At 60.3% G+C, this 24,787-nt stretch overlaps 1 protein-coding gene across 8 annotated transcripts in view; it reads right to left on the bottom strand.

Moving 5' to 3' along the window:
- OTOF (otoferlin) overlaps positions 1-24,787 on the bottom strand; it is a 272,506-nt gene that overhangs the window by 17,253 nt on the left and 230,466 nt on the right. For 6 of the 8 annotated variants that reach the window (XM_074989057.1, XM_074989051.1, XM_074989049.1 and 3 more), the window contains 13 exons: positions 22,685-22,874; positions 19,361-19,485; positions 18,479-18,613; positions 16,948-17,109; positions 14,768-14,887; positions 14,261-14,422; positions 13,493-13,655; positions 12,312-12,442; positions 10,407-10,436; positions 9,695-9,826; positions 5,566-5,632; positions 3,169-3,293; positions 963-1,097 (listed from right to left, as the gene is read on the bottom strand). In XM_074989057.1, coding sequence (XP_074845158.1) covers positions 963-1,097; positions 3,169-3,293; positions 5,566-5,632; positions 9,695-9,826; positions 10,407-10,436; positions 12,312-12,442; positions 13,493-13,655; positions 14,261-14,422; positions 14,768-14,887; positions 16,948-17,109; positions 18,479-18,613; positions 19,361-19,485; positions 22,685-22,874 — 1,677 coding nt within the window. The remainder of the gene's footprint in view (positions 1-962; positions 1,098-3,168; positions 3,294-5,565; positions 5,633-9,694; positions 9,827-10,406; positions 10,437-12,311; positions 12,443-13,492; positions 13,656-14,260; positions 14,423-14,767; positions 14,888-16,947; positions 17,110-18,478; positions 18,614-19,360; positions 19,486-22,684; positions 22,875-24,787) is intronic. The other 2 variants (XM_074989052.1, XM_074989054.1) reach the window with 1 other exon arrangement.

Genomic DNA, 24,787 nt, shown 5'->3' with positions numbered 1-24,787 from the left:
GGAGTCACCACATGATCAGCTGCTTTCCATGCTCCTTGGACTTACACTATGAGACAGGTGAGGAACCGCCAGCTGGGTTCTCCTGCGGGAAATTCGCTGCCATAACTATGAATATTTCAGGGGCTTGTTGCTGGAACAGATTGGAAAACTTTTGTGGAACTCTTTTCCATCAGCAAACTCTCCTTCCAACATTTCCAGATCAAAACGGGGCAGCATTTTTGTTCCAAATTGACTTGGATTAAAGAAAATGAAAAAGGGCCCAAATGTAACATTTGGGCCGGCCAGACCCACGTTTCTGTCAGGACGTTGGTTCGCAGTAAAGTTTGGTCATTTTCTCCCAATTCAGGATGAAGTCCTACCCCCAAATCTTCACAGCTTTGGCAGGATGGAAAACCCATTTCCCGACCAGCCTAGATCGTAAGAGGCTGTGAGTGAGTAGTTGTGTGAGGTGCCATCGCATGGGACCAGCCTCATAAACCCTTCCTCACTCGAGTGAGTCCTGCCCAAGGAAAGCCCCACTGGTGCCCAGAGGGCACCTGAGTTGAGATCACTCCAGGGGAGGAGTCATTATGGGAGCGTCCCGTAATCTGGGAAGCCGGGAGAAAGGAAGCATTTGCGGAGGGACTCGGTTTGGGTGTAGGCGCTGGCTTTAAATGGTGGCCAGCCTGTGTGGATCCGGCAGGGCACATCTCTGGCTGATGCGAGCAGGTGGTGCCCCAGGGACAGGGCAGGCCATGTACTTCCGCCCCTCCACTCTCCAGAAGTAGCTCTGATCCCGTCAGAGTCCTGCAGATACATCCCCTGGAGGTCTCCCTTCCAGGCACTGCTCCGTCTCAGCCTGGGAGAGCTGACTCGGTCTAACAGGGCTGAGACATTGGAGGGCTCAGCTGAGTTCCCCACGCATTGCTTGTTGGTGGATCAGAATCCATTTCCCTGCATGTCCGGGGCTGCATCCGGCTCACCTTGAACCTGCCCACGACCCGCTCTTCCTCCGTCGCCGTGTCGTCGTTGTCCCCGATCTTCCCCCGGAAGAGGCTGAAGGTGTGCAGCCAGTCTTCAAAGTTGTCAAACTCTGCCTCCAGTTCTTTATTGTACACCTGGGAAGGCAGAGCACAGAAATAGCGGCGAGGGGCACGTGTCATAAAATCATAGAATCCTAAGGCTGGAAGGGACCTCAGGGGGTCATCAAGTCCAGCCCCCTGCCCAAAGCAGGACCAACCCCAACTAAATCAGCCCAACCAGGACTTTGTCAAGCCGGGACTTAAAAACCTCAAGGGATGGAGATTCCACCACCTCTCTGGGCAACGCATTCCAGTGCTTCACCTCCCTCCTGGGGAAGTAGTTTTATCACATCCAACCTACATCTCCCACTCTGTAACTTCAGGCCATTGCTCCTTGTTCTGCCATCTGACACCACTGAGAACAGTTTCTCACCCTCTTTAGAGCCCCCCTTCAGGAAGTCGAAGGCTGCTACCAAACAGCCCCTCACTCTTTTCCGCAAACTAAATAAGCCGAAGAGCAGCAGGGCAGTCTGGGAGCTCAGCACGCCCCACGGCCGTGGGCTGCCAGCTCCCATGAAACGCTGCTGTGGGTCGGGCACTTGCCGCTATTCATCCCTTTTTCCTGTTACAGCCTCGCTGCCCGGTAGCAGACGCAGCTCTGCTTCCTGCAGGACCTGCCCTGGGGGGTTTTCAAGTGGCACGTAACAGAGGCTGAGCCTCCCCGACCCTCTCTGCACAGCCCTGGGGCTGGGCTGCGGAGGGGCTCAGAGCCAGGGGTCCCTGTCCTCCAGCCATGGGTGGAATAAATTTTGTGCTGTGCACTGAGGCACGGCAGATGTGCACCACCACTGGGCGCACAGGCTGCTGGCCGTGGGCGCTCTGCAAATCAGGTCGGCAGCACCTGACTCTCCCCTGGGTGGCCGCCCGAGCACTCAGCTTACAGGGAACATAGCTGAGCTCCCCTGGGCAGCTGGTCTCCTCCGGCTGCGGGGTGGGGGTGTGCCTCTGGCCCTGGTGGGGGCGGAGGCTTGGACAGAAGGGGCAGGGAAGGGGGGGCTCCCCTCCCTGAATTGGGGGGTTCACAGGCCACCCATCATCCAGCTGAAACTGGAGCAAGCAACGCCCTTTGCACCCATTCCCTTGGGACACTGAGCTGCACGTCTGACTCCCAGCGATGGCAGAGCCCTGGGCAGCACCCAGAGCTGGAGCACCCCCTGGTTTCTCCTTGACCAGCTCATGGGAGTAAAGACGCTCCAGCGGCAATGCCCTGGGGCTCTTATCTCTGCCCCCGACATCACCTGAGCCCCTCCCAGGCCTATGAACACACGCGCTGCCCTAGTGGTCAGACCAGGGCCCATCTAGCCCAGCCTCCTGCTCTGTACCGAAGGTCCCTGAGGAGTGTACGGACCAGCGGCTACGGAGCGAGCCACCCGTCTCATACACAGAGCTGCAGGGCTCTGCCTCCCTGGCCCCTGGCTAATAGCCAGTGACAGGACAACCCTCCACGAGCTGATCTAGTTCCAGCTGCACTTTCGGCCTCCACAACCTCCCAGGGCAGCGAGTTCCCCGGTTCGGTAGGTGGGCCAAGGTGGGGATTGAACCACGTCCATGGGGCGACCCTGGGCTTCTGCATGGCGGGAAAGGGTCATTAGCACCTCTCGACACAACTTCCCACCTCCCTCCTGATTTCACAGCCCCGATGCTCTGCCCCCGTGGCCGTGGCTTTGCTAAGCTGAGCGGCCCTGAGCTTGGTGGGCTCTCCTGGCCCGGACGCTGTTCCATCTCCGGGACTGTCTTTGCTGCCCTTCTTCCAACCCGCTCCCGTTCCCCTCTGGCCTTTCCGGAGGCGGTGACCAGAACTGACGCCATACTCAGGGCGTGGACTCAGCGCGGGGCTATACAGCCTCTGTCTCATTTTCTATCCCTTTCCTAGCACCGCCTAACCTGCTGGCAGCTTGGCTGGCCGCTGCCGAGGAGAAGCTTTCATGGAGCTATCGACAGGAACTCCAAGGTCCCTCTTGGGTGGGAACAGCTAGTTTAGAACCCAGCGCTGCGCAGGTAGAGCTGGGATTGTTCGTCTCAGTGGCTGGGCCCATACAGCTGTGGGCTGCCGGTGCCTCCCCCTCTCAAAGTGGCTGGGAACTGGGCCCAGCCCAGCCCCACTCACCTTCAGCTCATCGATCTTCTGTTTGCTCTTCTTCTCGGGGGCCTCGGGTGGCTGCTGCTGCTTCTTTTTCTTGTCCTCTTTGGGCACCTTGGCCTTCTCCTTGGCCTTGGCCTGGGCCTTGGAGCCTTTCACAGGAGAGTCATCAAGTTTGATTTCTGAGTCCAGGGGGAGAGATGGGTGGGACAGGTGGAGATGGGGGCGGGTGGGATGGACACAGGCCACTCAACCATGGTGTGCATGAAAGCTGACAGACAACCACTAGCCCTACGCCCTGCGGTTCATGTTGGCAACCCTGCTCCAGCAGGTCAGCCGGGACAATCTCGGCTGGGGTGGAACCGCCCCTTGCAGATGGACCATTGGTTAAACATCCTTTCTGGGGGTCCAGCAGGGCTGGGTTCCCTTCTCACATGGGGGAGATCCAAGGGGACCCTGGTGTCAGCACAGCTACACTGGCACTGGTGTGAGGAGAATCGAGTTTTAAGTCTCATTTGAAAGCCAACATGGCGAGACCCTTATTCACCCCTCTGCCCCGGAGCAGGTAAGTTTGCCCACCCCGCCCAGCACCCATGCTGCTGCTCCGGGGGAGCAAACCCCGGCAGGGTCTGAAGCTTAGACCTTCAGCCCCAAAGCCCAGAGCATGACCACGAGCTGGAGGAGCAGTCCCACGGGTGGCAGCAGTAGTAGGCTGTTGCGCTCTCTGCAGACCAGCCATGACACACACGCCGCTCCCCTGCAGCCAACCCGGGTTTGCTCCAATGGGACCTACCAATGCAGGGCCCCAAGCTCTAAGGCTCCCCCCGCCCCAGGTCTTTGGGGGTTTCCTCCTCCTTCGCTGGCTGCCTTGCCAGCTTTCATGGCCTCTTTGCCATGCAGGTGAGGATGGACAGCCTGGGACAGACGGATGCGCGGTGTGAGAGGGGAGGGTGGAAGCTGACTGTGGCCAGGCTGCGCTTGGGAATGGCTGGCAAAAAGAGGGGAGGGAAGCCAGAGACACAGGGCCAAGAACAGCCGGAGTGACCACATGATCGGGGTGGAGGGATGTGGGGCCAGAGCACAGCCCGGTGCTTGTCTATGGCAAGGCCAAATGCTGAGGTCAGGCTTCCCCCTCCCAGCTGGCTGCTCATTCCATGCACCCGGGCCTTTTCGGAAGGCAGATTTCCCGCCAGGAGATCCCCTGGGAGCTGCGCTTCCACACGCTGTTTTGGAGTCGGAAAGAGCTTTTTCTGGACTCCGAATCACGTGACCCTATGCTAATGAGGCACCGGAAATTTACGTCCGCCCCTCATTAGCATTTTCCGGGCTGTTTATTAGCATGCTGCTTTCGGAACGAGCGGCATGTGTAGGAATGGCCATGGTGATTTCTAAAAAGAACGCTCCCTGCTTCTGAAGAGCCAGAGATCTCTGAGCCCTCCCCACTGCCCAGCCAGCCCAGCCCGGGAGGAAGGGACAGACAGAAAGCCTAAGAGAGTCTGCCACTGCCATGCCGTGACCAGTGACACGGGCTAGGCCACGGGTCAGCACCCTTTCCGAGGCAGAGCCAAAATCTGGCCTTTCCACCTCTACGTCCGGTCCAAGGGCCAGAGACACTTTCTAAAGTCGCTAAGGCTACAGCTACATGGGCAAGTTCTCTCGAAATCAGGGCAGCTGTTTCCAAATAACTCGGGCAGCATGGAAATGACGCACGCGCTAAGCCGACGTCCATTCGAAAGAGCGGGTGCGTTATTTTGCTTGCGGCACGCCTCACGCCCAGAGGAATGGCACCTATTTGGAAATAGGGCCTAGGTGGCGCCGGCGGCACGATTTCAAAACAGCACCAGGGCCCAGAAATGCTATTTCGAAATGCGCATTGCGCGTGGTCGTCTGTTTTGAAATAGCTTATTTCGGAACAGGGCTGCTGTGTAGATGTAGCCTGCTCATCCTACTTACGACAGCTGCATCAATAAATAAATGACGGTGCGGAGCTTTACCGTTTAGCTGGTGGTTGGCAGCATTTGCTGGTCTTTTATTAACCCACAGGCTTTGAGCAAGCTCCCAGCTGCATGGGGGAGAAGGGGTGGGGCTGAGCTCTTGGCATCTGTGTCGGGGATTACAGACACCTGCTCTAGACACTAACCGCTAGACCTCATTGTCTCCCTGCTGCATCACACCTACGCCCATGGGTGGGAGTCCACCACACAGCAAGGCTTGTGGGCGGGTCTGGCAGACCCCCAAGCTGAGATCCATCATGTGGTGTGTTTGGCCTCACTCGAAACAGGCGATAAGATCCCAAAGGCACCGAATTTAGCAATGCGGCGCTGATTTCGGGCTGAACTTTCGGAACCGCGCGAAAGCTGTCCGTGCTGACCCCGGTTCTGCAGATCCCTGGGTTGCTTTGGTATCTCGCTTTCAAAAATTTACCCTCTGCAATCTCCAGTTCCTCCTTCTCCTCTGCCTCTGCTGCAGCTGCCTCCTGCTTCCGGAGTTGCTGGAGAGAGATGAAACAGGCAATGAGATGCAGAGAAGGACAGGTCCATGAGCGACTCTTTCTAAAGTTTTCTTTCAACTGGGGACGGGTAGAAAATATAGAAATGCAGCCACCTCTGGGGTGAAGCACAGTGACAGTATGAGAGTTCACAGCCACTGCGCAGGACAATGAGTGGTGAAACAACCAGCTGACCTTGCACGAGGCCCTTCACACAGGCAACATGTAAGCTGGGATTTAGCTGGGTGAATAAAATGGAGGTATTTATTCACTGCAGAGTCTGAAAGGATGCTGGACAGACAAAGACTCGGATGTCAAATATCAGAGAGGTAGCCGACTTAGTCTGTATCTTCAAAAATAACAAGAAGTCCTGTGGCACCTTATAGACTAACAGGTATTTGGGAGCATAAGCTTTCCTGGGCAAAGTCCGACTTCGTCAGATGCACGAGTGGGACAGGGGGTAGGTCAGAGGAGCATTTAGAGAGGGGTCTCAGCAAAGGGAGGGCCAGAGCTGACAAGGTCTATTCAGTCAGGGTGGGTATGGCCCATTATCGGCAGTTAATGTGGAGTTGTGAACATCAAGAGAGGAGAAAACAAGCCAGTTCAGTCATGGGGGATGTGGCCCATTGTCCGATGTCATATACCCCTCTCAGGGATTTGGGACTTGTCATCTGGGATGCAGCCAATGGCAAAGTGCCACAGCAGCCCACCTGTTGCCATGGGAAGAAGAAAGGAGTTTTCCCCTCTGTGACGTGACTGGATTTTTGAATTGAATATGGAAGATATCTCTGTCACCATTGTACAAAGTGGCACCAATTCTTGCGCCAGGTGGGCCAAGTGAGGTGTCTAATAAAAGCTGGCGATGCCCTGCAGCTGTCTGTGTTAACTGTACGTCTGTGCCATGTTTGTAGGTGAAGTTACGGATATCAGCTCTATAGCTGTACTAGAAATGTTTCAGTACTGAGATTCACAATAGGAGTCCAGGATGATGGACTGAACAAAGACTCAGACGTCGAATACCCATCTCACGAACTTGGGACTTGTCAATGGAATGCACCCCCTGGCCTGAGCAAAGGAACTGAAATCTGATGCCCAGACGTCCATTCCACCTGCCCTGTAAACAGACTGGGTTGGGCTAGCAAAACCTGCTCCCAATGGCATTTTCCCACAGCGGCTCACCTGGGTCAGGTGACTCTGACCCTCCAGTGTCTGATGGGAAGAAGAAAGAACTTCTTCCTTCCACTTGAAAAAGTGTAAGATGGCCCTGGCAGTGACTTTCAAGAGTCAGCACAGGACACCGCTGGTCTACATCAGTAGCTGGGACTGACATACATAAAGTATCGCTGTAACAATTTTTCTCTCTTACCCTATTTTCTCTTCCTTTGTTAATAAACCTTTAGATTTTAGAGCCGAAGGATTGGCATCGGCATGGTGATTTGGGTAAAATCCAAGTATATATTGACCAGGGACTGTGGCTGGACCCATGGAAGAACCTGTGTGGATTTGGTGAAATAGGTTTTAATAACCTCTCACCTGAGCAGGAGGGTTGCTGGTTTGGGCGTTAGGAGCAGCTGGAGAACCTGTGGGTTTGCTTGTGTGGCTTCCGGCTGGCCAGTGGGGCTGGCAGAGGTACTTCTGTGACTGGTTTGATTTGCCTTAGTGAGAAGGAAATCACAGCCTGGGCTGTAAGTGGCCCGGGTTTAAGCAACACACACAGGTTGGTTCCCTTGGCTGTGCCCAGAACCCGCTGTACTATTACACAGGACAGAACATAACATTTTACTTCTAAAAATTTCTGCGGGAGGGGTTGTTTGTTTGATTGCATGACCAACGCAATTTGACAAGTTCAATATGAACTTGAAAAATTCTCGAAGGGTCCTGTGGGACCTTATAGACTAACAGAAAAGTTTTGAGCATGAGCTTTCGTGAGCAAAGACTCACTTCATCAGATGCATCAGTCTCTGCTCACGAAAGCTTGTGCTCAAAACTTTTCTGTTAGTCTATAAGGTGCCACAGGACCCTTCGTTGCTGTTACAGATCCAGACTAACACAGCTACCCCTCTGATACTTGAAAAATTCTCATGTTTGCAAAAAAAAAAAAAAAAAAAGTGGTGGGGCTGGGGGGTTGACCAAAAGACTCAGATGCGAAATTTCACCCAGCTCTAGCTGTTCGGGAGCAGGGATGCTGTGGGTTTTCACAGCACCCAGCACAATAGGGGTTATAACGGAGACTTCAGTTCTGTGATAACACAAATAATCATAGAATCATGGACAATGAGGGTTGGAAGGGACCTCAGGAGGTCATCTCATCCCACCCCCTGTTCTAAGCAGGACCAACCCCGACTAAATCACCCAGCCAGGGCTTTGTCAAGCTGGGACTTAAAAACTTCTAGGGATGGAGATTCCACCACCTCTGTAGGCAACACATTCCAGAAAAATAAGTAATAAATTTCTGTCAATAACATCCACTCCTGCAGTAAACAAAACAGAACAAAAACTCCCAGCTGGAGCTCGGCTTTTTATCTCTTACCTGATGAGATACCAGCTGAAAAGTCCTCCTCATGCCCATAAGGCAGGAAGGGGATGGAGAGGGGGACTGTGAAAAGTGAGCTGGCTGGTGTGAGAAGGATTAAAGGAAGCTTTCAGCCACCTTTGTAATCCATAGGACTTTGGGCCAGCCAGACACTTGGCCAAGCCTCTGTAAATTAGAGCTGCCTCAAGGCTGCTCTAAGTTATGTTCTGGATGCTGGGGTAGCTGCTGAGACCCAAGGCTGGGAGACCCTCTGTTCCAAAGGCCCCTGTATGCCACACTGGGAAAACAGGCGCAGATCAGATCAGAATCAGAGCCCTAAAAGGCTCAGCAGCTCAGTGCCAGCCCCGATGCTTCCACAGGTATAATGCAAGGGTCAATACCCTCAGCTGGGAGCTGCTCCAGAAACACCCAGACCTTCGTTGAGGGGCTGGATTCACCGGGACCTAGGCACTGCTTGGGGGGAAGCAAAGCAGCCCAGCTCCCCGAGCCGGCGGGGGAATCTGGCCCTGGAAAATTAGCTGAGGAGATGAAATAATGGCTCAGCTGCACCTGGCAGTGCGAGTGCTCCCGTGGGTCGGACCTCTGGCTCCCTCCCTTCCTGCCCCACCCCACAGGTGCTGGCTTTTATTTTTCCCTTGGGGCTTCCCCTCTGCTCTGCCCTGAGGCCCCGCCCCCACTTCTGAAGGCTCCACCGTTGCTCCGCCTCTTCCTGTTCTGCGCTGCCTCCTCCCTGCTGCTCGCTGCTCTCCCCCTTCCCCCCAGCTCCTTCCCACAGCTGCCAAACAGCTGTGGCTGGTGGGTGTTCACCCGCTGCTCACATTTCCCACGGCAGCTCCCCGCAGTCCGTGCCTCTGCCCTCTCCCACCTCTTAGAACCAGAGAATCCCAGGGCTGGAAGGGACCTCAGGAGGTCATCTAGTCCAGCCCCCTGCCCAAAGCAGGATCAACCCCCACTAAGTCATCCCAGCCAGGGCTTTGTCAAGCCAGGACTTAGAAACCTCTAGGGATGGAGATTCCACCACCTCTCTGGGCAACGCATTCCAGTGCTTCACCACCCGCCTGGGGAAATAATTTTTCCTAATAGCCAACCTACATCTCCCCAGCTGCAACTTCAGACCATTGCTCCTTGTTCTGCCATCTGACACCCCTGAGAACAGTTTCTCACCCTCCTCTTCAGAGCTCCCCTTCAGGAAGTTGAAAGCTGCTACTAAATCACCCCTCAGTCTTCTCTTCTGTAAACTAAACAAGCCCAAATCCATCAGCCTCTCCTCATCGGTCTTGTGCTCCAGCCCCTTAATCATTTTTGTTGCCCTCTGCTGAACCTGCTCCAGCAAATCCACATCCTTTTTATACTGGGGGGCCCAAAACTGGACACAATATTCCAGATGTGGCCTCACCAGTGCTGAGTAGAGGGGAACAACCACTTTTCTAGATCTGCTCGAAATGCTCCTCCTAATGCACCCCAATATGCCGTTAGCCTTCTTGGCTACAAGGGCGCACTGTCTGCTCATCGGCACACTGTCTACAGTTTACCTCCTTCATCGTCTCAATGGAAGCAAAGTACTTGGACCACCAGTCCAGCATGCTCTCATCTGGCTCCTCCTCCTCTGCCTCGTCCCCCCCGCCTTTCTTCTTCTTCCTCTTCTTCTCCTTCTCCTCCTCCGACTGCCCGAGCCGAGGGAGACAAAAAGCGGGAGAGCAGGGAAGGGCGGCTGATGAAGTCCCGCAGCCAAGGTGGGGAAACAGATCCCCCGTGACCCAGCCTGTGAGCTGTCCGTTCAAGGGGGGGAAACTGAGGCACAGAGCAGCGCCACGACCCCTTCGGACACGCAGGGAGCTGCCGGCAGATTTGGCGCTGTACTTGGCGACTGCAGGAGCAGCTGCTCCTTGCTGGAAGCCGGATGGGGGCGTTCGATGGCTGGAGTTGGCTGTAATAACCCTATTTGGGCCCCCCATGAGCTGGGGTCGGGCTGGCTCTGGGCGTGTCAGTCGCTGCACCAGCCAGTCCCGCGCCTCCACCTTCCTCCAGTGCAGCTCACCGCAGCCACGCACAGGAGCTGGGGCTCAATGGCCAGGCAGGAAGGCCTGGCTGGGCTGTGGGTCGGGCCCATGCTGCCGGTGAGCTAGCTGGGCCCAACTTCCTCCCCGGCAGCACCACAGATGAGGGCTCTGCAGCTGGGGCAGCAAAGCCAAGCATGGCCGGTCCCAAGCTGAGCAGAGGGGCAGGGGCCAGCCCAGCACTTACCACATCGACCTTGACCACCGCGTCCGAGTTCTGCCGCACGGGACGAGAGGGCGTTGGGCGAGGGGGAGAAACAAACAGTTAGTGCAAGTGCCCAGCAGGGAAGGAGGGTCCCCAGTGTGCTTTGCACACACACGGCCACGGGGAGCTGGGAACAAAGCCAGCACAGACACACCCACCGACGGAAGGAACAACGCAGCCAAGGGCCTCAAACGGACAAGGACAGGTAAGTGCACTGACGAGGCACAGACGCCTTCCGGGGAAAGACACCTGCAGGGCGACGCCAGCTACTTCTCACAGTGCTGGACGCCAGGGTGATGGGCTCAGGAGACAGTCAGGGATCCGCAGAACAGATGGGAGCATTTCCCTTCTCCTGGCTCTGCAGGCCAGCTTGTTATTGTAGGGTCCTACGTGCATGCTCAGGAGGAGAACCACGGCTTGTTGATGTGATGCACTGCGCACGCTGGTTTGTTTTTGTAGGGTTGCTCACGCGTGCTTGGGTGGCAAACCATGGTTTGCAGCTGTGTGAGCTGGGCTGTTATTGTAGGGTTGCTGGGCGGGTGCCTTGGTCTCGATGCTTGTCACGTGGCTGGAGTTTTTTTTTGGTCTGGAAACTATTTTTTGCTCAGTGTGGCTATTGGCTCCAGATGTTGTGCTGGAGGGGGGAGGCGCCTTGTGAGGTGTCAAATGAAACCTGATGATGCCCTGAATCCCTGTACGCTACTTGTGTGTCTGCATCATGTGTGCAGGTAAGGTTAGAGATTCTAGCTCTGCAGCTGTGTGAGAAATGTTTCAGTGCCGAGGTTCACAAAGGGAGGTGGGGCTCCACCCCAGCCTGGGGAATAGACGGAGCAAAGGCCCAATGGCCAACACCCCTTTTGTGATGGTGGGATTTCCCTACTGGGGCTGCAACGAATGGAAACTCAGCACAGAGACCCACCAGGTCAGGTGATAAGCCAAGGCCTACGGAGAAGAATGGAATTTTCCCTCTGCTTATGAGAAGCTCTAAGATGGGCCCTGGCAGGGACTTTCTTTGTTCTTCAGTCCTGACAAGTTAAGCCTGTCTGGACTGGGGGCCCATCCTGGAGAGGATGATGTGGATTTAGCAGTGTCCACCTTGGATCTTTTGTCTCATAGGCTCCAAGGGTCCATGTCCCAGCCTGTGGACCCCAGTGGGCCGGATCTACAGCGCTCCAATGACTGAATCTATGTAACCTGAAATAAACTTTCAGGGACGTTCAAGAATCAGCAAATAACATCCCTGGCTGCATCAGTAGTTGTGACTGATGCATGTAAAGTGTTGCTTTAACAATTCTTCTCTCCAACCCATTTCGTGTTAATAAACCCTTACATATTAGATCTAAAGAATTGGTGAGTGCATTGCTTGGGTCAGATCCAAGTATGTATTGACCAGGGTCTGGGACTGGGCCCTTTGGGGTCTGGAAGAACCTGCGTGGTGTTTGGTGAAACAGGCTTAAGAGCCTCTTGCCTGAATTTGGGGTTGTTGGTCTGGGCTGGTAGCAGCTGGGAAGTCTGTGGGTTTGCTCGTGTGGCTCTGGCTGGCCAGAGGGGCTGGAGGAGGGGCTGTGGTGGCTGGTTGGATTTGCCTTCGCAAGAAGGAAATCCCAGCCTGGGGCTGTCAGGGGCCAGATTTTAAGCAAAGTTACCCTGGGTCGATTTCTCTAGCTGTGCCCAGAACCCCTGTCCTATCACAGTGCTGTGCTGCACGGGCTAGTTTATCATTGCAGTGTTGCTGGACAGGGGCCCGGGGCTGTGTGTGCTGTGCTGCTGAAGGTTTGGTTGAAAGTCCAATGTGACAGGCGGCCCCTGCTTCGTGTTCCCCTCCCACCCCTCCTGGGGTCTGTAGTACCGCACAGAAACCCACCACCTGCTCCCGTGGCCACTCACCGCCTCCAGCTTCACCATGGTCTCCATCTTCTTGATGGGCACCTCCGGCTCCATGCTGATGACGATTTCACCTGGGGGATGACAGTACAGCCCTCCGTTTGCCAGCGCCAGGGAGCCACGGAGCAGTTTAGCTGGAGAGAGGACGGGGAGAGAGAAAGGCAGAAGAGAGCCAGTGGAGAGGAGACCCCGAGAGATCAGCCGGCAGGAATGCCAGGGAGGAAGGTGCCAGGGAGGATGGAGACAGGAAGAGGACCTGCCTCCGAGCAAGAATCAGGGAGGAGGAAACGCCTGGCAGTGAAGGAAGCCCAGCCCCGCCGGAGCCGCTCTGTGGGGAGGCCGGGGGCTCAAGCCAGGCCATCACCCGGGGCACCATGTGGACCGCAGGCATCCGGCCGCCCGCAGGGACTCTGGGGTGGCAGCGTTACGCGCCGAGCCGAGCCGAGCCGAGCACGGGTCAGACAGAGGCACCGCATCCGGCCTTTTCACCCGGCGACCAGCAACCCAAGCAGCTGGGCGGGCGGCGCAGGGCCAGTCCCAGAGCACCCTGCGAGGAGCTGGGGCAGCTGCACGAGAGACGGCCGTTGCCCCTGTAGTCCCCAGGGTTGTTCATCCCTCTCGCAGTAGTGCCATCGGCCGGCACAGGGCCTCCCAGACAGGCTCCCTGCCCGGGACACGCTGCCGCTCTGTGCTGCCCGGAGCTGGGTGTGGCTGGGCGGCGCAGGGACACCGACCCATTCAGGATACAGCACTGCAGGGCATTTGTTACAGACCCGCTGAACAAGCCTGCGAAGTGCCCACCCACCCACACCCCCACCAGCTCACACTCCCTCCCTGGAGCCCTGCCTGGCTGCCAGCCCGCTGGCCGCTCAGTTAGATACTCGAGCGAGTGGGAAACCCCACGTCCTGTCTATCAGTCGCCGCCCATCCCTGGCTGCTCTCTGTCGGGCTGGGGGCCACAACCTGCCCAGGAGCTGTGCTCCCTCTCAGCTGAGTTTGCGGACGGCCGCCCAGCAGAGGTGCCGGGGCCACCCGGCCGGTCAGCAGAAGCTCCCGCAACCGGCGGCGGGTGTGTCCCCCGTTGGTGCTCATCCGCGCACAGCTTGATGCATGTAACAAAAAGTATTCCGCACCTGGATGGAAAAATGGGAGGGACCCAGCCGGGGCGCCCCTGTCCCCAGTACCTGCCGTGTTCCACTGCTGGGCTTTCTTGTCCAGGGGCCGGTGGATGAACCGGCGCAGGGAGCTGACGGCGTGGGAGCCCACCAGCGTGTACCGGCCGAAGGCTCGGCAGTCCACCACCCGGATGTTCAGGGGTGGGTGGAGCAGCTCATTCTCTGGGAGGTCCTGCAAGGGAACGGGTGCCCACCGGGGGTGGGGCAGGGTTTATTTTGGAGGGGGGGGAGATAAGCCCCTGCCCGGCTCACACGGGAACCCCAGCAGAGGCCCAGCACACACTGAGTTTCCTTCCCAGCCACGCGGGCCTCTCTCCCGCCGGGGGAAGGGCAGCGGGGGTTGGGCCCCTCTCGGGGCAGGGGATTGCTTTCCATTGGGGGAGGACGCAGGGCCCCAAAGCACGCGGGTGGGGGAGGGGCCCCTACTAACTGCCCTGTGTTAATGGAGACCAAGCGCCCGCCGGGGCCTTCGCAGCACGGCCGAGCAGAGCCCTGCAACCCGTATCGGCCCAGTGGGGAAACTGAGGCAGAGGGAGTCATTGACCTGCCCACGGCCACCCGGGGAGCAGCTGCCCAAGCTGGGTCTCAGACTAGCACTCAGGACACTGCCCCTCTCTCACCCGGCCCAGCAGCTCCTGCCAGACCCCTCCCCTGCGGCCCCCCTGGCCCTGCCCAGGAGGGGTAGAAATGGCCCCTCCCAGTCTGCCTGGTGCTCTGCCCGGCCGGCAGGGCTCAACCAGACCCCCCCCGCTTCTGCCCCGGAGCGGCCGCACTCACCACTTCGAACCACTTGACCAGGGTGCTGAAGTTGGGGTTTTTCTTGTAGTTCTGGATCAGGGCGGACTGGACGCCTTTACCGGCGCACTCAATGTCCACCCGCGGCCGGTCCACCTGCGCCAGGTTCACCCGCTTCAGGTCCCGCAGGCCCCAGAACAGGATCTGGGCAGAAGGGACGACGTGGAGGTGAGGAGCTGGGCACCGGGAGCAGGGCAGGGGTGTGTTCTCAGCCAGAGCAGACAGCTGCCGATTCTGGTTGAGAGCTCCTGTCTGTGGCCTGCCCCCTGCCGTGCCAGGGCAACCCTGCCCTGCCCTGCCCTGCCAGCAGCAGCCTGGCTCATGCCCCATAGGGCTGCCCCAGCAGAACCAGCCCCACAGGGCCTCTGCCTACAACATGCCTGCATGACCCACTGCTGCGCTGCGGATGTACCTGAGCCAGTAGCCATAAGCCAGTGACCCAGGAAGCAGCTGTGAGTGGTGCCTGAGCCGCTGCCGCAGGGTTATTACCTCCACTCTGTATTTACTCAGCACAGGCCGGATCCCCAGCGGCACTGGCAGGATGGGACCCTGCTCCGTGTCCGTCGGCCCGTCGATCGGGGGCAGGTCCGACTTGCCAGCCGGGCCGATCTGGAGAGACAGGACGCTGATTGGAAGCGGCTCCAGCGAAACGGCACAGCCCTGTCGCTGGTTGCCTTGGGCCCGGCCCCTGCATTGGCTCTGCGGGGCGGAGGGCTGCGTTTTCAATGACGGCGGTGCGACGTTCTGCACCCCGTCTCTCCCACGGGGACATGTCGGGCACGGTGTACAGCCGCCATTCTCGACGCCTCACTCTGCCAACCGGCCACCTCCCCCTGGATTGCATGCGCTGCCATTGGGCGTGAAGTTACGAAACCCCATTACGTGTCAGTCACAAACGTGCGGAGTGAGCGGCTTCCCCAGTGAACTGAGCGCTGGGAGGCCCTCCAGGAGAGAGTCAGGTGCTGCCCAGCTGATTAGGCGAGGCCCAGAGCCGCCCGCAGCAGACAGCAAGCGTTTCTATTGGCGGTACACATCCACTCGCGCCTGGGCGCACCCAACAATCTCTGTTCCTCCCGTCTACGGAAAAACTTAGGGGTAACTTTAGCTGGGAGGCCAGAGACACCCAGAGGAGCCTTTCAGGTGGGACGTGTTAGCCGGTGGTCATTGCTGCCACCAACACCCAGGAAGGGAAGGAACGCCGAGCACAGGAACTCTGCAGGCAGGGGCTTCCTCCAAGGAAGCAGAGACAATGGCCAAGGTTTGGCAACGGAGATGGACGTTCCGCCTCCCACGCGCAGGCTCTCCTGCACACAGGGCGAGCCCACTAAAGATGGGGAGGGCCTTCGGCACGCGTGTGATGGGATTGGATTGTAAGATGAACGTGCAAAACAGTGTTGCAACCGCTGTCGGTTTGCACCAATCATGTGCCAAGTGGGCCAAGGGAAGTGTCTACGGAAAGCGGGAGGGTCACTGAATCTGGTTATGTTGCTCATAGGCAGGTGTCACTTTTATATGTGTGGCTGTAAGTATTGGCTCTGGGCTTACAGTTGAAGTTTTGGTATCTAGGAGCCCACGGTAGGAGGCGTGGCACCCATTGTAAGAGGGTTCCTAGCCAGGCAAAGCGGTAACTGAGTCCAGTCCACAGCTCAGGAATTTGGCTGTGGACACGCAGCCAGAGAGGCTGCTAATGGCAGAACACCCAAAAACGGGCGTGAACAGGTGACCTGCTCATGTGATTCTCCATTTGGGACATGCAACCACACTGGGAGGAACAATGCAATTCCCTTCACGTGGGCAAAGGTATAAAGGGGACCCCGAGGTGACTGCATTTTGTCTGTAATCCCCCACCTTCAGTCTGTAATCTTCAATCCTGCTATCACTTCAGGAGCACCTCTGCCAGCGTGGGGTTGAACCCGCAGAAGAAAGCACAGACTCACAGAACACTAGAGCTGGAAGGGTCCTCGAAAGGCCATCGAGTCCAGCCCCCTGTCCAAAGCAGGACCAACCCCCACTAAATCAATAAAGATGCACCAACCTTCTCTTAAATATCTCCAGCGATGGAGATTCCACAACCTCCCCAGGCAATTTATTCCACTGTTTGACCTCCCTGACAGTAGGGAAGTTTTTCCTCATGTCCAACCTAACCCTCATCGATCTGAAGCAGCGGGTCTGTCCCAGGGAAACTCATCACCTAATAAATCATTTTGTCAGCCTCTAGCGTGCTCCGTGACTGCTGGGTTGTTGGAATACAGACTAACACGCCCACCTCTCTGTTACTCCCTGGCTGCGGTTTAAGCCCATTGCTTCTTGGCTTAGTTTCACACACTCCTCCTTGGAGATCCATTGCCCCCGGTCTCCCAGCCCAGGCCGGCTGTCTGTCTGGGAGGTGCGCTAGCCGCGCACGGGGGTGACGGTGAAACACCAGTAGCAGATCCCACTGCGCCGTGCGGTTCCCTGGTGACCCGCTCGGCCAGGGTTCGTGCTCTGTGGCACCAGCGCCAGGACAGCCTGCAGGCTGACCTGCGCCCTCCCCTCCTGGGAGTATCTCCAGGCACCGCTCATGCCGGCTGCGATACGCGAGTCACCGCCAGCAGCCCCAGTGCTGGGGCCGTCACCTGGGGGCACCCCTCCTCCATCCCTGCGCCCTCGTCCCGGGGCAACGCTGTCACCTGCAGCAGCTCGAAGGCCGCCAGCAGGTCCCCGGCCGTGGAGTTGCCCCGGTAGATCTGGTAGTACTCCAGCTGGGGCGGGAAGCGCGGGGGGGCATAGGGCTCGTCCGACATCTTCACCACCGGCTTGGCAAAGGTGCGGCCCATGAAGTCTGCCTTGCCCTGGAGAGGCAAAGGGACAGTGTGGGTGTGTTCCACCAGGCCACTGACCATCCCGCCCCAGGGCTCCCCCCAGCCTGGGCGGGCAGGCGTGTGCGGGAAGAGAAGACCCTGCAGGGCACTCTGAAATCCAGAGGTGCTGCCCCATTCCCCAGTGGTCTGGTCATGCCGGGGTCACCTCCTAGCTGGCACCTCCTTCATATGCCACCGGCTCTGCCCACTAGGGGTGGCAGCCGGGCGCTGGGATCACAAGGGGCTGGGGCTGGGGTCAGGGAGAGTCCGCAGAGTGGGGGGCAGGGGATGGTGTGAATAATGGGGGTCTGCAAGTTGGGATGGGGGTGGCCTGGCAGGGCGGGGGGACTAGAGGGGACAGTGGGGGCTGCAGGTCGGGATGGAGGGGCCCTGGCAGGGCAGGGGGACCAGAGGGGACAGTGGGGGCTGCAGGTCGGGATGGGGGGGCCCCAGCAGGATGCGGGGACCAGAGTGGACAGTGGGGGCTGCAGGTCGGGATGGGGGGGACCAGAATGGACAGTGGGGGCTGCAGGTCAGGATGGAGGGGCCCTGGCAGGGCTGGGGGACCAGAGTGGACAGTGGGGGCTGCAGGTCGGGATGTGGGGGGCCCGGCAGGGCTGGGGGACCAGAGTGGACAGTGGGGGCTGCAGGTCAGGATGGAGGGGCCCGGCAGGGCTGGGGGACCAGAGGGGACAGTGGGGGCTGCAGGTCGGGATGGGGGGGGGCTGGCAGGGCTGGGGGACCAGAGGGGACAGTGGGGGCTGCAGATCGGGATGTGGGGGGACCAGAGTGGATAGTGGGGGCTGCAGGTCGGGACGGGGGGGCCCGGCAGGGCTGGGGGACCAGAGTGGACAGTGGGGGCTGCAGGTCGGGATGGGGGGGGCCCGGCAGGGCTGGGGGACCAGAGTGGACAGTGGGGGCTGCAGATCGGGATGTGGGGGGACCAGAGGGAATAGTGGGGGCTGCAGGTCGGGACGGGGGGGCCCGGCAGGGCTGGGGGACCAGAGTGGACAGTGGGGGCTGCAGGTCGGGCCTGACGTGCTGTGGCAGAGCTAACAGCCTGACTAACACCTCCAGGCTTTGTCATCAGTCGCTCACAATCTCACTCACATCAGCTGGAACATTCAGCCCCGGTGCCATGGGAGGCGCCTGCAAGGAGCTGGGCCGGCTGTATAAATGCTCCCGCCCTTGTGCTCTGCTGCCTGTTCCATCAGCCTGAGGGTGGCGCTGGGGGCACTTAGGGGCAGTGACAGGGAAATGTGGGTTTCTACAGCCAGCACCAGCACAGCGTCCTCTGCACGCCTGCCCTAACCCCCCACCCCCGTCCCCAGCTCTGAGCTCCCCGCGGGCGCTGCCTTACCACCGTGTCCTGGTCGTAGACCTCAATGACAATGATGGGGGGGTCGTCCCGCATCTCGTGGGCTTCCCCGTACAGCTCCACGTTGTCGAAGACCAGCATCTGGTCCCAGGTCGGGCACAGCGTCTCGTTGAGCACCTAGAGGAGCAGGAGGGAAAGGGCGCTGGGGCGGGGTTTCGGGGAAGAGCAGGACAGCAGGGTCCTGGAGACAGAGCAGGTGGCCGCCCGTCTCCTGGAACTTCCTACGCCAACGCATTTGAGAGACCAGGTGACAGCTTTAAAAACGCCCCCGTGAGAGGTCTGCCGCTGAGACAGAAAGCCCTCGGTATTGCCTCCTGGCTCGCGGAGCTTCGCCGTCACTCGGCGCAGCCTGGCCTGCCCTGGAAGGCACCGGCAACGAATGACGTGGGGTCTCATGGCTGGAACACAGTCCTGGGAGCTGCCCGGAACTCCGACACTGACTCGCTGCCCGACCTCGGGCAGGTCACTTGGCCTGCTTGTGCCTCAGTGTCTCTCTGTGCAGAATGGGTCCACAACAGGTATCTCCCGGGCGACAGTCAATCGGTGCATGTCCGACAGCACCAGCAGGGCTCAGACCCGGCTCCTTGGCGCTGCGGTGCAGCCTTGGCTGGGTGAAACTAGATGGGCCCTGCTGATGGCTGGCTATGCTCAGCAGCCTGTAACTCGGCCATGGGCCAGGCCCAGTGGGGCCCCTGTGGCACCCTGTACGCCAGCTCATCAGCGGTCTGGGGGGTGTGCAGGGTGTGGATTACCCCTTCTCCTTCCGCCAGGCTCGCTGCATTTGGGGCCCCGAAATTCAGCCCTGGGGGTTGGGCTGCAGACCTGCCCAGCCGCCCGCCCCCAGCTCGGGGGCTCCGCCCTTACCTCAGTGCACTGGCCCTGGGTGATGAAGAAAACCCGGGCAAAGGGGTCGGACAGGCCACTGCTGTCGGCGGCGAACAAGCTTCTGGCCTGATACATGTGGGCTCGGAGCTGGAAAACCTGCTTCTCTGGAAGGAAAGGAGGCCGTGAGATGCACAGACCTCTGCACGGCAGTGGCCCCAGCTGTGTCCTGAGCCGCGGCACGTACAGCAGAAGGCAGGAGGGTGCAGACGAGAGGTTAACGCTGTCCCAGCACGGACACGGGGGAGAGGTGCACACCTGGGTCCACACTCCCCCAGACCTGGGCCGTTTCCATTGTCGGGCAGGGGCTGCTCCAGACAGAGCAGTGCATGTCGGACACAGCCTGGAGCTGTCGGGATGCAGCGGTTTATATGAGACACACAAACCGGGGCTGCTCTGGATGGGGCGGTGCATGCGGGAGGCACAGACTGGGGCTGCTGTGGATGGGGCGGTGATGCAGGATGCACAGACTGGGGCTGCTGTGGATGGGGCGGTGATGCAGGATGCACAGACTGGGGCTGCTGTGGATGGGGCGGTGATGCAGGATGCACAGACTGGGGCTGCTCCGGATGGGGCGGTGCATGCGGGATGCACAGACTGGGGCTGCTGTGGATGGGGCAGTGCATGCAGGATGCACAGACTGGGGCTGCTGTGGATGAGGCGGTGCATGCGGGAGGCACAGACTGGGGCTGCTCCGGATGGGGCAGTACATGTGGGATGCACAGACCGGGGCTGCTGTGGATGGGGCGGTGCATGCGGGATGCACAGACCGGGGCTGCTGTGGATGGGGCGGTGCATGCGGGAGGCACAGACCGGGGCTGCTGTGGATGGGGCGGTGCATGCGGGATGCACAGACCGGGGCTGCTGTGGATGGGGCGGTGCATGTAGGAGGCACAAACCGGGGCTGCTCCGGATGGGGCGGTGCATGCGGGAGGCACAGACTGGGGCTGCTGTGGATGGGGCGGTGCATGCGGGAGGCACAGACCAGGGCTGCTGTGGATGGGGCGGTGCATGCGGGAGGCACAGACTGGGGCTGCTGTGGATGGGGCGGTGCATGCGGGAGGCACAGACTGGGGCTGCTGTGGATGGGGCGGTGCATGCGGGAGGCACATACTGGGGCTGCTGTGGATGGGGCGGTGCATGCGGGAGGCACAGACTGGGGCTGCTGTGGATGGGGCGGTGCATGCGGGAGGCACAGACTGGGGCTGCTCCGGATGGGGCGGTGCATGCGGGATGCACAGACTGGGGCTGCTCCGGATGGGGCGGTGCATGCGGGATGCACAGACTGGGGCTGCTCCGGATGGGGCGGTGCATGTGGGATGCACAGACTGGGGCTGCTCCGGATGGGGCGGTGCATGTAGGAGGCACAGACTGGGGTTGCTGTGGATGGGGCGGTGCATGCGGGAGGCACAGACCGGGGCTGCTCCGGATGGGGCGGTGCATGCGGGATGCACAGACTGGGGCTGCTCCGGATGGGGCGGTGCATGTAGGAGGCACAGACTGGGGCTGCTGTGGATGGGGCGGTGCATGTGGGAGCCACAGACTGGGGCTGCTCCGGATGGGGCGGTGCATGCGGGATGCACAGACTGGGGCTGCTCCGGATGGGGCGGTGCATGCAGGAGGCACAGACTGGGGCTGCTGTGGATGGGGCGGTGCATGAGGGATGCACAGACTGGGGCTGCTGTGGATGGGGCAGTGCATGTGGGATGCACAGACTGGGGCTGCTGTGGATGGGGCGGTGCATGAGGGATGCACAGACTGGGGCTGCTGTGGATGGGGCGGTGCATGAGGGATGCACAGACTGGGGCTGCTGTGGATGGGGCGGTGCATGTAGGAGGCACAGACTGGGGCTGCTCCGGATGGGGCGGTGCATGCGGGATGCACAGACTGGGGCTGCTGTGGATGGGGCGGTGCATGTGGGATGCACAGACTGGGGCTGCTGTGGATGGGGCGGTGCATGAGGGATGCACAGACTGGGGCTGCTGTGGATGGGGCGGTGCATGTAGGAGGCACAGACTGGGGCTGCTGTGGATGGGGCGGTGCATGCGGGAGGCACAGACTGGGGCTGCTCCGGATGGGGCGGTGCATGCGGGATGCACAGACTGGGGCTGCTCCGGATGGGGCGGTGCATGTGGGATGCACAGACTGGGGCTGCTGTGGATGGAGCAGTGCATGAGGGATGCACAGACTGGGGCTGCTCCGGATGGGGCGGTGCATGTGGGATGCACAGACTGGGGCTGCTGTGGATGGGGCGGTGCATGCGGGAGGCACAGACCGGGGCTGCTGTGGATGGGGCGGTGCATGAGGGATGCACAGACTGGGGCTGCTCCGGATGGGGCGGTGCATGAGGGATGCACAGACTGGGGCTGCTCCGGATGGGGCGGTGCATGTAGGAGGCACAGACTGGGGCTGCTGTGGATGGGGCAGTGCATGTGGGATGCACAGACTGGGGCTGCTCCGGATGGGGTGGTGCATGAGGGATGCACAGACTGGGGCTGCTGTGGATGGGGCGGTGCATGCGGGAGGCACAGACTGGGGCTGCTGTGGATGGGGCGGTGCATGCGGGAGGCACAGACTGGGGCTGCTGTGGATGGGGCAGTGCATGTGGGATGCACAGACTGGGGCTGCTCCGGATGAGGCAGTACATGTGGGATGCACAGACTGGGGCTGCTCCGGATGAGGCAGTACATGCGGGATGCACAGACTGGGGCTGCTGTGGATGGGGCGGTGCATGAGGGATGCACAGACTGGGGCTGCTGTGGATGGAGCAGTGCATGAGGGATGCACAGACTGGGGCTGCTCCGGATGGGGCGGTGCATGCGGGATGCACAGACTGGGGCTGCTGTGGATGGGGCGGTGCATGCGGGATGCACAGACTGGGGCTGCTCCGGATGGGGCGGTGCATGTGGGATGCACAGACTGGGGCTGCTGTGGATGGGGCGGTGCATGTGGGATGCACAGACTGGGGCTGCTGTGGATGGGGCGGTGCATGAGGGATGCACAGACTGGGGCTGCTCCAGGTGGGGCGTTCAGCACAGAGGCCAAGCTGGGCCACTCCTGACCTACGGCCGAGGTGCTCGGTAGTGCCAGGCAACGCTGGGCAGGGACTGCTCAAGCAGCACGGTCTCCGCCCCCCCAGGTGTCCCGTGGGAAGGCGCAGCTCCCCATACAGGCTGCCGTCAGTCCCAGCACTGCTCCAGCCCTGCAACGCCTGGCCCAGCCAGCGTCCAACCAACTGGCAGCCCTCCCCCACCGTGGGTCCCCAGGAGCGGCACCCAGGGAGCAGAGAGCACAGGCGACTCTTACTAGTGTAGAGGAGGCTGATGGGAGGGAAGGCCTGGAGGCCAAGGCCCCTGCTAGCTTTCTTCTCCTCGAAGCCGCAGGGCAGGCCGCTCAGGAAGTCCTTACGCTGCTTGTTAAGCCCCAGCCACAGGTAGATTTCCATCTTGGCCTGCACTGTCCAGCCGGCCGGCCCAAATCCCCTCTTCCCAGGCAGCTGGGAACAAGGGGCAGAGCTTCAGTGGGGCGCAGGGCACCCCAGACCTGGCCAGACCCACCTGCCTCTAAGGGGTCACCCACCACACCCACCAGCTCAGCACCCACCTCCCGTCCTACAGGGTCACCCACCGCGCCCTTCAGCTCAACACCCACTTCCCGTCCTACAGGGTCACCCACCGCGCCCTCCAGCTCAGCACCCACTTCCCGTCCTACAGGGTCACCCACCGCGCCCTCCAGCTCAGCACCCACTTCCCGTCCTACAGGGTCACCCACCGCGCCCTCCAACTCAGCACCCACTTCCCGTCCTACAGGGTCACCCACCGCGCCCTCCAGCTCAGCACCCACTTCCCGTCCTACAGGGTCACCCACCGCGCCCTTCAACTCAGCACCCACCTCCCGTCCTACAGGGTCACCCACCGCGCCCTCCAGCTCAGCACCCACTTCCCGTCCTACAGGGTCACCCACCGCGCCCTCCAGCTCAGCACCCACTTCCCGTCCTACAGGGTCACCCACCGCGCCCTCCAACTCAGCACCCACTTCCCGTCCTACAGGGTCACCCACCGCGCCCTCCAGCTCAGCACCCACTTCCCGTCCTACAGGGTCACCCACCGCGCCCTCCAGCTCAGCACCCACTTCCCGTCCTACAGGGTCACCCACCGCGCCCTCCAGCTCAGCACCCACTTCCCGTCCTACAGGGTCACCCACCGCGCCCTCCAGCTCAGCACCCACTTCCCGTCCTACAGGGTCACCCACCGCTCCCTCCAACTCAGCACCCACCTCCCGTCCTACAGGGTCACCCACCGCGCCCTCCAGCTCAACACCCACTTCCCGTCCTACAGGGTCACCCACCGCGCCCTCCAGCTCAGCACCCACCTCCCGTCCTACAGGGTCACCCACCGCGCCCTCCAGCTCAACACCCACTTCCCGTCCTACAGGGTCACCCACCGCGCCCTCCAGCTCAGCACCCACTTCCCGTCCTACAGGGTCACCCACCGCGCCCTCCAGCTCAACACCCACTTCCCGTCCTACAGGGTCACCCACCGCGCCCTCCAGCTCAGCACCCACTTCCCGTCCTACAGGGTCACCCACCGCGCCCTCCAGCTCAGCACCCACTTCCCGTCCTACAGGGTCACCCACCGCGCCCTCCAACTCAGCACCCACCTCCCGTCCTACGGGGTCACCCACCGCGCCCTTCAGCTCAACACCCACTTCCCGTCCTACAGGGTCACCCACCGCGCCCTCCAGCTCAGCACCCACCTCCCGTCCTACAGGGTCACCCACCGCGCCCTCCAACTCAGCACCCACCTCCCGTCCTACGGGGTCACCCACCGCGCCCTTCAGCTCAACACCCACTTCCCGTCCTACAGGGTCACCCACCGCGCCCTCCAGCTCAGCACCCACTTCCCGTCCTACAGGGTCACCCACCGCGCCCTCCAGCTCAGCACCCACTTCCCGTCCTACAGGGTCACCCACCGCGCCCTCCAGCTCAACACCCACTTCCCGTCCTACAGGGTCACCCACCGCGCCCTCCAGCTCAGCACCCACTTCCCGTCCTACGGGGTCACCCACCGTGCCCTCCAACTCAGCACCCACCTCCCGTCCTACAGGGTCACCCACCTTCCGTCCTATGGGGTCACCCACCGTGCCCTCCAGCTCAGCACCCACCTTCCGTCCTACAGGGTCACCCCTGCGCCCTCCAACTCAGCACCCACCTTCCGTCCTACAGGGTCACCCACCGCGCCCTTCAACTCAGCACCCCCTTCTGCTCTCTGGAGCCAGAGTCACCTGGCATTTTTTGTCATCTCTCCCTTACCTGCTCCACGCAGCCTAGCAGGAAGCCTGCCCTCATAGCTCAGGTGTTGGTACCTCACCTGCAGCAGTGGCCAAACCCTGACACTTAGCTCCTTCCTA

Source organism: Carettochelys insculpta, chromosome 3 (genome assembly GCF_033958435.1).
Source record: "Carettochelys insculpta isolate YL-2023 chromosome 3, ASM3395843v1, whole genome shotgun sequence".
In the NCBI taxonomy this organism is placed as follows: Eukaryota; Metazoa; Chordata; order Testudines; family Carettochelyidae; genus Carettochelys; species Carettochelys insculpta.
This window is presented reverse-complemented; position numbering and strand designations above follow the sequence as displayed.